At 57.3% G+C, this 10,925-nt stretch overlaps 1 protein-coding gene across 4 annotated transcripts; it reads right to left on the reverse strand.

Annotated features, from left to right (window-relative positions):
* Window positions 1–59: 59 nt before the first annotated feature.
* On the reverse strand, window positions 60–10,728 carry SMG9 (SMG9 nonsense mediated mRNA decay factor). Of its 4 annotated transcripts, none has more exons than XM_072920751.1 (13): window positions 10,519–10,728; window positions 8,416–8,487; window positions 8,099–8,336; window positions 7,293–7,390; window positions 7,093–7,205; window positions 6,249–6,360; window positions 5,190–5,285; window positions 5,033–5,118; window positions 4,069–4,172; window positions 2,879–2,986; window positions 1,810–1,938; window positions 938–1,079; window positions 60–443 (listed from the first exon to the last, which is right to left on the reverse strand). In XM_072920751.1, the coding sequence occupies exons 1-13, from the start codon at window positions 10,606–10,608 to the stop codon at window positions 365–367; spliced, it is 1,467 nt and encodes a 488-aa protein (XP_072776852.1). In that variant the 5' UTR covers window positions 10,609–10,728; the 3' UTR covers window positions 60–364. The 4 variants fall into 4 exon arrangements, with proteins under 4 accessions (XP_072776852.1, XP_072776851.1, XP_072776853.1 ...); XM_072920750.1 differs by having other exon boundaries at window positions 8,099–8,339; XM_072920752.1 differs by having other exon boundaries at window positions 938–1,070; window positions 1,919–1,938; window positions 8,099–8,342.
* Window positions 10,729–10,925: the final 197 nt, after the last annotated feature.

Genomic DNA, 10,925 nt, shown 5'->3' on the forward strand with positions numbered 1-10,925 from the left:
TAATTAAGGCTAGGAAAGGGCAATTAATCACGATTTGGGGCTAATTAAGAGCAAGAACAGGCGGGTTTTGGCTGTTTATTAGCGCGGAGGGCGTCGCTCCCGCCGCCGCCTCAGAGCCCCACCGGAAATCCCCTCAGAGCCCCACCGGAAATCCCCTCAGAGCCCCACCGGAAGCCGCCTCAGAGCCCCGCGGGTCCTCCCAGATCTATGGTCAGGGTGGGTTTTCCCGCCTTTTTTCTCGTGAGGGGAAAAGAGGTAATTAAACCTCCGTGAGGCTAATTAGGCTTCATTAATCAATGAGGGGCGTCATTAATGAAGATCGGGCAGTAACGAAGAGCAGGACGAGGCTCTCAGTGCTCCCAGTTTATCCCAGTAAGCGGCCGTACTCGGCCAGGGCTGAGGATTTCTTCACCCCGTCCCAAATGCGGGCGGCGTAATGGAACCTGCACCAGTAAAAACCAGTATAAACCAGTGCAGACCAGTATAAACCAGTATGGACCAGTACAGGTAATAAGTGCCCTCCCAGTTCCCCCCAATCCACTCCCAGTCCCCTTCCAGTATAAACCAGTCCCCCCAAATCCCCTCCCAGTATAAACCAGTAACCCTGAATCCGCCTTTAACCCTTTCCCAGTCCCTCCCAGTCCCATCCCAGTCTCTCCCAGTTATCCCAAATCCCTCCCAATTCCCCCCCAATCCCCTCCCAGTTTATCCCAGTATAAACCAGTCCCCTCCCAGTATAAACCAGTCCCTCCCAGTCCCCTCCCAGTCCCTCCCAGTTTATCCCAGTCCCCCCCAAACCCCTCCCAGTATAAACCAGTAACCCCGAATCCGCCTTTAACCCTTTCCCAGTCCCCCCCAAACCCCTCCCAGTTTATCCCAGTCCCCCCCAAACCCCTCCCAGTGCCCCCCAGTCCCCCCCAGTGGCTCCCAGTCTCACCAGTTGCGCTCGGTCAGCAGGCTGTGGGATAACTGGGAGCGCGCGGCCGCCAGGACCCTCCCCCGCAGCCGGGCCAGGAGCCCCCCCAGCCCCCCCCGGCCGCGGAACGGGGGCAGGGCGGGGAACAGCGCCCCTCCCCCGCCTGCCGGAGACACACTGGTTTGGACTGGTTTGGACTGGTTTGTACTGGGAGGGACAGGTTTGGATTGGGACGGGGTTTTGGGAGCATGGGGATGTACTGGGATGTACTGGGATGTACTGGGATGTACTGGGAGGGGGTTTGGGGGGGTCTGGGGTGGGTTCAGAGGGGACTGGGGTGTACTGGGATGTACTGGGATGTACTGGGATGTACTGGGAGGGGGTTTGGGGGGGTCTGGGGTGAGTTTAGAGGGGACTGGGGTGTACTGGGATGTACTGGGGTGTACTGGGATGTACTGGGATGTACTGGGATGTACTGGGAGGGGGTTTGGGGAGGTCTGGGGTGGGTTCAGAGGGGACTGGGGTGTACTGGGTTGTACTGGGATGTACTGGGATGTACTGGGATGTACTGGGAGGGGGTTTGGGGGGGTCTGGGGTGGGTTCAGAGGGGACTGGGGTGTACTGGGATGTACTGGGAGGGGGTTTGGGGGGGTCTGGGGTGGGTTCAGAGGGGACTGGGATGTACTGGGATGTACTGGGATGTACTGGGAGGGGGTTGGGGGGCTCTGGGGTGGGTTCAGAGGGGACTGGGATGTATTGGGCCATACTGGGCCATACTGGGCCATACTGGGATGTACTGGGAAGGGGCTCAGGGGGCACAGGGGCTGTCTCTGGGGGCCCGCACCGGTCCGTACTGGTCCGTACTGGTCCGTACTGGTCCGTACTGGTCTCACCTCGGGGCAGGGCGTCCTCGGGCTCCTCCTCCAGGGGCGGCAGCAGGAACAGGTTCACTTCGGGCTCGGGGGGGGGCCCGGGGGGCGCCCCGGGGGGGGAGGGGAGGAGCTCCCGCATGGACAGCGAGCCTGGGGGGGAAGGGCCCAAAATCACCCAAAATCACCCTAAATTATCCCAAAATCACCACCAAAATCATCCCAAAATTACCTCAAAATCACCCCCAAAATCATCCTGAAATTATCCCAAAATCATCACCAAAATCAGCCTGAAATTATCCCAAAATCACCAACAAAATCATCCCAAAATCACCCAAAATTACGCCAAAATCACCCCCAGAATCACCCCCAAAATCATCTCAAAATTACCTCAAAATCACCCCCAAAATCATCCTGAAATTATCCCAAAATCATCACCAAAATCATTCTGAAATTATCCCAAAATCACCCTAAATTACCCCCAGAATCACCCCCAAAATCATCCCCAAATTATTCTGAAATTATCCCAAAATCACCCCCAAAATCATCCCAAATTTATCCTGAAATTATCCCAAAATCACCCTCAAAATTATCCCAAAATCACCACCAAAATAATCCCCAAAATTATCCTGAAATTATCCCAAAATCACCCCCAAATCACCCCCAAAATCAGCCTGAAATTATTCCAAAATCACCCCCCAAATCACCCCCAAATCCCCCCAAAATCCACCTGAGACCCCTCAAAATTCCCCAAATCCCCCCAAAATCCACCTGAGACCCCCAAAAATCCCCCCAAATCCCCCCAAATTCCCCAAATCCCCCCAAAATCCATCTGAGACCCCCCAAAATTCCCCAAATCCCCCCAAAATCCATCCGAGACCCCCCAGATCCCCCCAAATCCCCCTGCGACCCCCTGAAAGCCCCCCAAAATTCCCCAAATCCCCCCAAATCCCCCCAAAATCCACCCAAACCCCCCAAAATCCCCCCAAAATCCATCTGAGACCCCCCAAATTCCCCAAATCCCCCCAAAATCCACCTGAGACCCCCTGAAAGCCCCCCAAATCCCCCCCAAATCCCCCCAAACCCCCCGTACCGCGGTACTTGAGGCGCGAGTGCGCCATCAGGCGGCCGAGCACGCGCTGCATCTGCCCCACGCGCCGGGGGGAGAAACACTCGGGGGGCGCGCGGGTCTGCACGAACACTGCGGGCAGGGGGCACCTGGGCACGCCTGGGCATACCTGGGCATGCCTGGCACACCTGGGCACACCTGGGTGCACCTGGCACACCTGGGCATGCCTGGCACGCCTGGGCACGCCTGGCACACCTGGGCACGCCTGGCACACCTGGGCACGCCTGGCACACCTGGGCACGCCTGGCACACCTGGGCACACCTGGGCACGCCTGGGCATGCCTGGCACACCTGGCAGCCCCCTAAACCACCTAAAAAACCCACTAATTCCTCCCAAAAAACCCAAAATCCTGGGGCCATTTTTAGTTTGGGGTGGAGAGAATTCAACTGGGCACACCTGGGCACACCTGGCACACCTGGGCGCACCTGCCAGCCCCCTAAACCACCTAAAAAAACCCCAATTCCACCCCAAAAAACCCAAAATCCTGGGGCCATTTCTAGTCTGGGGTGGAGAGAATTCATCTGGGCACACCTGGGTGCACCTGCCAGCCCCCTAAACCACCTAAAAAACCCCCAAATTCCCCCCAAAATCCTCTAAAAAAACCTAAAAAATCCCAAAATCCCGGGGCTATTTTTAGCCTGGGGTGGAGAGAACTGATCTGGGCACACCTGGGCACACCTTCCAACCCCCAAAACCCCCTAAAAAAACCCCAAAAAAATTCCAAAAATCCCAAAATCCTGAGATAATATTAGTCTAGGGGGAGGGGGCACACCTGGGCACACCTGCCAACCCCCAAAACCCCCTAAAAACCCCCAAATTCCCCCAAAATCCCCCGTGGGGCTCACCCAGGTGTGGGTCAGGATCTATGGGGCAGGTCTGTGGGGCTCACCCAGGTGTGGGTCAGGATCTATGGGGCAGGTCTGTGGGGCTCACCCAGGTGTGGGTCAGGATCTATGGGGCAGGTCTGTGGGGCTCACCCAGGTGTGGGTCAGGATCTATGGGGCAGGTCTGTGGGGCTCACCCAGGTGTGGGTCAGGATCTATGGGGCAGGTCTGTGGGGCTCACCCAGGTGTGGGTCAGGATCTATGGGGCAGGTCTGTGGGGCTCACCCAGGTGTGGGTCAGGATCTATGGGGCAGGTCTGTGGGGCTCACCCAGGTGTGGGTAATACTCCGAGGGCTCCTCGGCTCCGGCCCCGCTCGAGTCGTGGCTCGGCGACGGCGTCGGCGGCTTCACCATCTCGGCCGTCTGCAGGAACCTGCCGGGGGGCACTTGTGGGGCACTTGTGGGGCACTTGGGGGTGCTTTCGGGCAGTTATGGGGCAGTTTGGGGCAGTTATGGGGTGGTTTGGGGCAGATATGGAGAGGTTTGGGGCAGATATGGAGCGGTTTGGGGGAGTTATGGGGTGGTTTGGGGCAGTTATGGGGTGCTTTGGGGCAGTTATGGGGCGGTTTGGGGCAGTTATGGGGCGCTTTGGGGTGGTTTGGGGCAGTTATGGGGTGGTTTGGGGCACTTATGGGTCAGTTATGGGGCACTTGTGGGGTGCCTTGGGGCAGTTATGGGGTGGTTTAGGGTGGTTTGGGGCAGTTATGGGGCAGTTGTGGAATGGTTTGGGGCACTTATGGGGCGCTTTGGGGTGGTTATGGGGCAGTTTGGGGCAGTTATGGGGCGGTTTGGGGCAGTTATGGGGTGGTTTGGGGCAGTTATGGGGTGGTTTAGGGCAGTTATGGGGCGGTTTGGGGCAGTTATGGGGTGGTTTGGGGCAGTTATGGGGTGGTTTGGGGCAGTTATGGGGCGCTTTGGGGCGGTTTGGGGCAGTTATGGGGCAGTTACGGGGCAATTTTGGGTGACTTTAGGGTCATTTTAGGGTCAGTTTTTGGGTCACTTTGGGGTTATTTTTGGCTCATTTTGGGCTCACATTTGGGGTCACTTTAGGGTCATTTTTGGGGTCATTTGGGCCATTTTCGGGTCACTTTGGGGTCACTCTTTGGGTCACTTTGGGGTCATTTTTGGGTCAGTTTTTGGGTCACTTTGGGGTCATTTTGGGCTCACATTTGGGGTCACTTTTGGGTAATTTTTGGGGTTATTTTGGCCATTTTTGGGTCACTTTGGGCTCACCTGTACAGCCCCAGGTCGGTGAACCAATCCTGCACCAGCAGCACCACGTGGCACACGGTGAACAGGAAGGCGGCGATCTGCAGCGACTGCGGCGGGCGCTCATTAGCATAATCAGCATAATTAACGCCTCATTAGCATACCGAGGCCCCGCCCTCACCTGCGTCTCCACGTACGCGTGCGGCAGCGCGAACTCCGGCGGAAGTTTCCGGTCATTGTTGATCAGGTGGTCCAGGTGGGCGGGGCTAAGGATGGGCTGGGCGTGGCCAAGAGGGGCGGAGGCGGTGAGGCCACGCCCACCCATCCCCGTATGCTAATGAGGGGGCGGGTTATGGTAATTAGGGGAGTTGGCGGTAGGTGGAGTAATTACGGTAATTGGGGTGATTACAATAATTAGGGTAATTACGGTAAATGGTGTAATTATGCCGAAGATGGTAATTACGGTAATTGGAGCAATTAACAGCAATTGGGGTAATTATGGTAAATGGAGTAATTATAGTAATTAGGCTGAAAATGGTGATTGGGTAATTACGGTAAATGGCGTAATTATGGTAACTGGGATGATTATGCTAATTAGGCTAAAGATGGTAATTACAGTAATTGGGGTAGCTATGTTAATTAGAGTAAGTAGGGTAATTGGGTAATTATGGTAAGTTGAATAATTGGGGTAATTGGGGTAAATATGGTAATTAGGCTGAAGATGGTAATTACACCAATTAGGGTAATTGGGGTGATTATGGTAATGAGGCTAAGTATGGTAAATGGAATAATTGGGGCAATTATGGTAATTGGAGTAATTATGGTAATTAGAGTAATTGTGGTAATTGGAGTAATTATGGTACTTAGCTTGATTATGGTAATTTGCGTGGTTATGGTAATTAGGGTACATATGATAACTACAGTAATTGTATAATTACGGTAAATTAAATCGTTTGGTTTATTACGGTAATTGGGGTAATTATGGTAATTGTGGTGATTATGGCAATTGGGATCTACTGTAATCTCTTATTTTAATTACTGCAACACTGTTAATGACACAATTAAAGTTAATTAAGCACAACCAATCAACTTTTAGGCTAATTTCGGACAACATTCGTGCTAATAATCAGCATTTACACCATCATTAGCGCTAATTAGCAGCAATTAAAGTCAGATACTGGCTGACGGGAGGGAGCTGGGAGGTGATGAATATTAATTAGCGCTAATTAGCGTTAATTACCTGTGTGTCCAGGAAGAGCACGCGCTCCTGGGTGACGAAGAGGTCGATGCCGCCGGTCTGGGCCCCGCCGCGCTCGCGGAGCTCCGGCGGCTGCGGCCGGAACACGAACGAGCTGCGGGACCAGTACAAACCAGTATGGACCAGTATGGACCGGTATAAACCAGTATGGACCAGTATAAACCAGTATGGACCAGTATAAACCGGTAAGGACCAGTATAAACCAGTAAGGACCAGTATAAACCGGTAAGGACCAGTATAAACTGGTAGGGACCAGTATGGACCAGTATGGACCAGTATGGACCAGTATAAACCAGTCAGGACCAGTATAAACCAGTATGGACCAGTATAAACTGGTAGGGACCAGTATGGACCAGTATAAACCGGTAGGGACCAGTAACCCGGCCCACCAACCCCGAAACCCATCCCAGTTCATCCCAGTATCCCCTACACCCATCCCCAGTCTGTCCCAGTTCCCCCCAATCCCCTCCCAGTCCCTCCTAGTATAAACCAGTAACCCCAAACCCCCCTTAACCCATTCCCAGTCCCTCCCAGCCCCTCCCAGTATAAACCAGTGACCCCAAACCCCCCTTTAACCCTTCCCCAGTCCCTCCCAGTATAAACCAATGACCCCAAATTCCCCCTTAACACATTCCCAGTACAAACCAGTAACCCCAAATCCCCCTTTAACCCATTCCCAGCCCCTCCCAATCCCCTCCCAGTCCCTCCCAGTACAAACCAGTGACCCCAAATCCCCCTTTAACCCATTCCCAGTACAAACCAGTAACCCCAAACCCCCCTTTACCCCTCCCCAGCCCCTCCCAGTATACACCAGTGCTCCCAGTACCGCGGGTCCTCCTCGGGCTGGTTCCCGGCCAGCAGCGACATCACGGTGGATTTCCCGGTGCCCTGCAGCCCCAGCGCTCCCACCACCAGCACGTCCGTCTGCTCCAGCAGGAACTGGGAGCCACTGGGAGTTACTGGGAGCCTCCAGGCCCCGCCCCCCGGCCCTGGCCCCGCCCACCCCGCGCTCGGCCCCGCCCCCACCTCCAGGGCGCTGTCGCACCAGTTCATCTGCTCGTCCACCAGTTTGATACTGGTTTTCATCTTCTCGGGCGCCGCCAGCCGGGCCTGGGCCTGCGCGGCTGGGGGAGGGGCCAGGGAGGGACACGCCCACTTTGGGACACGCCCACACACGGAAAACTCCGCCCCAGGCATTAATCATGCAAAACCCCGCCCATTTTGTCTGCCCAATCAGGACTCTCACCCTTTAGCCCTGCCCATATGTGACCACACCCTCAATGACCCCACCCAATCATGGCCACGCCCCCAGCTCAAACCCCGCCCCTTTCCCCAGCCAATCCCCTTTAGCCCCGCCCATAAATGGTGACCACACCCTCAATGACCACACCCACACTGGCCACACCCTCCTCAAACCACGCCCCTTTTCCCAGCCAATCCCCTTTAGCCCCACCCATAAATGGTGACCACACCCTCAATGACCACACCCAATCATGGCCACGCCCCCAGCTCAAACCCCACCCCTTAACCCAGCCAATCCCCTTTAGCCCCGCCCACAGCGACCACACCCATCCATAACCACGCCCACACTGACCACGCCCTCCTCAAACCACGCCCTCCTCTACCAACCAATCCGCTCAATTCTCAGAGTTTAGCCCCGCCCACAGCAACCACACCCATTTATAACCACGCCCACAAATGCACTGGCCACGCCCTCCTCAAACCACGCCCTCCTCCAACCAATCCCCTCACCTCCCAGACGTTAGCCCCGCCCACTAAGCCCCCCGCCCATTTAGGCCCCGCCCCCGCCCTCCCAAGCCCCGCCCACTCACGGTCCAGCGCGGCGGGCGGGGCCAATCCGCGGCTGTGCAGTTGATAGACGGGCTGGGTGGGGCGTGGCCCCTCCCTCTCGGTGGGCGGGGCCTGCTGAGGCCCCTCCCCCGGGGCGGCCGAGGCCCCGCCCCCTCCCCGCCCGTCCTCCCCCCGCGCTTTCATCAGCACGATGGGCGGGGCCGGCGCGGGAGGGGGCGGGGCTTGTGCTGGCCCCGCCTTCGGGGCGGCGGGAGGCGGCTGCTGCTGATTAAAAATGCAAATGACGTCATGGGCGTGGCCACACCCACTTTAGGAGAGGCCACGCCCCCCAGCTCACCCGCTCGGCCGGGGGCTTGGCCAGGATGATGGGGGTCTTCTGCAGGGGCCCCGCTGGCTCCTCCCCCTGCTCCTGTGGGTGGGCGGGGTCAGTGAGGACACGCCCACAATGGCCACACCCAGCCACGCCCCCCAGGTATTGCGTCACCCCCTTCCAGGCCTCTCATTGGTCACTTAAAGCTCCGCCCTCACCCCATTAACCCACTGTCAATCACCCAAAGCTCCGCCCTCACCCCATTAACCCACTGTCAATCACCCAAAGCTCCGCCCACACCTCATTAACCCACTGTCAATCACCCAAAGCCCCGCCCTCACTCCATTAACCCACTGTCAATCACCCAAAGCCCCGCCCTCTCCCCATTAACCCACTGTCAATCACTCCCAAGCCCCGCCCTCACCCCATTAACCCACTGTCAATCACCCAAAGCTCCGCCCTCACCCCATTAACCCACTGTCAATCACTCCCAGGCTCCGCCCTCACCCCATTAACCCACTGTCAATCACTGCCAAGCCACGCCCTCACCCCTCAGAGCCGCTGTCAATCACCCAAAGCCCCGCCCACACCCCATTAACCCACTGTCAATCACCCAAAGCTCCGCCCTCACCCCATTAACCCACTGTCAATCACCCAAAGCTCCGCCCTCACATCATTAACCAATTGTCAATCACCCAAAGCCCCGCCCACACCACATTAACCCACTGTCAATCACCCAAAGCCCCGCCCTCACCCCATTAACCCACTGTCAATCACCCAAAGCTCCGCCCTCACCCCATTAACCCACTGTCAATCACTCCCAAGCCCCGCCCTCACCCCATTAACCCACTGTCAATCACCCAAAGCTCCGCCCACACCCCATTAACCCACTGTCAATCACCCAAAGCTCCGCCCTCACCCCATTAACCCACTGTCAATCACCCAAAGCTCCGCCCTCACCCCATTAATCCACTGTCAATCACTCCCAAGCCCCGCCCTCACCCCATTCACCCACTGTCAATCACTCAAGGCTCCGCCCTCACCCCATTAACCCACTGTCAATCACCCAAAGCTCCGCCCTCACCCCATTAACCCACTGTCAATCACCCAAAGCTCCGCCCTCACCCCATTAACCCACTGTCAATCACCCAAAGCTCCGCCCTCACCCCATTAACCCACTGTCAATCACTCCCAAGCCCCGCCCTCACCCCATTAACCCACTGTCAATCACCCAAAGCTCCGCCCTCCCCCATTAACCCACTGTCAATCACCCAAAGCCCCGCCCTCACATCATTAACCAACTGTCAATCACTCCCAAGCCCCGCCCTCACCCCACAGAGCCGCTGTCAATCACCCAATGCCCCGCCCTCACCCCATTAACCCACTGTCAATCACCCAAAGCCCCGCCCTCACCCCATTAACCCACTGTCAATCACCCAAAGCTCCGCCCTCACCCCATTAACCCACTGTCAATCACCCAAAGCCCCGCCCTCACCCCACAGAGCCGCTGTCAATCACTCTCAAGCCCCGCCCACACCCCATTAACCCACTGTCAATCACCCAAAGCCCCGCCCTCACCAATTAACCCACTGTCAATCACCCAAAGCCCCGCCCTCACCCCATTAACCCACTGTCAATCACCCAAAGCTCCGCCCTCACCCCATTAACCCACTGTCAATCACCCAAAGCTCCGCCCTCCCCCATTAACCCACTGTCAATCACTCTCAAGCCCCGCCCACACCCCATTAACCCACTGTCAATCACCCAAAGCCCCGCCCTCACCCCATTAACCCACTGTCAATCACCCAAAGCCCCGCCCTCACCCCATTAACCCACTGTCAATCACTCCCAAGCTCCGCCCACACCCCATTAACGCACTGTCAATCACCCAAAGCCCCGCCCTCACCCCATTAACCCACTGTCAATCACCCAAAGCCCCGCCCTCACCCCATTAACCCACTGTCAATCACCCAAAGCTCCGCCCTCACCCCATTAACCCGCTGTCAATCACTCCCAAGCCCCGCCCACACCCCTCAGAGCCGCTGTCAATCACCCAAATCTCCGCCAATCACCTCCAAGCCCCGCCCTCTCCCTCCCGCTAGCCCCGCCCACCACCCAAGCCCCGCCCACCCTCCTCTCGCCGCCTCCCTCCGTTTCCTTCTCGCGGGTCCAGCAGCGGCGCCGCGCGCCGGGGGCGGGGCTCTGCCCCGAGTCCGACATGGCGGCGGCGGCGGCACCGGGCGGCTCCGGGAGGCCCCGGGGAGGTTCTCTGAGGGGTCCCGGAGCCTCCCGAGGAGGTTTTTGGGGACCCCCGGGAGGTTTTTGGGGGCCCCGGGGAGGTTTTTGGGCGTTTCTGGCCTTGAGGGTTCCTGAGGCGGCTTCCGGTTCTTTTCCCGCGGAGGAAAGAGGCGGCGCGGCCTAACGGAAGGCGATGTGCGCATGCGCGGGATTTTATTGCCGGCGCGGGGCGTGGCCTCGCTTAAAGGGGGCGTGGCCTCTTCTTAAAGGGCCAGCGCGCTTTTAATTCTAAAAGTGGG

The sequence above is a fragment of the Taeniopygia guttata genome, chromosome 33 (assembly GCF_048771995.1).
Source record: "Taeniopygia guttata chromosome 33, bTaeGut7.mat, whole genome shotgun sequence".
Taxonomy (NCBI): Eukaryota; Metazoa; Chordata; class Aves; order Passeriformes; family Estrildidae; genus Taeniopygia; species Taeniopygia guttata.

Coding starts and splice junctions, on each gene's coding strand:
- SMG9 (XM_072920749.1), bottom strand. CDS start 10,608: ATGTCGGACTCGGGGCAGAGCCCCGCCCCCGGCGCGCGGCGCCGCTGC. Junction 7,391..8,098: donor CCCGCCCGCCGCGCTGGACC/GTGAGTGGGCGG, acceptor CCCCTCCCCCAG/CCGCGCAGGCCCAGGCCCGG. Junction 1,939..2,878: donor CTCGCGCCTCAAGTACCGCG/GTACGGGGGGTT, acceptor CTTCCCCCCCAG/GCTCGCTGTCCATGCGGGAG.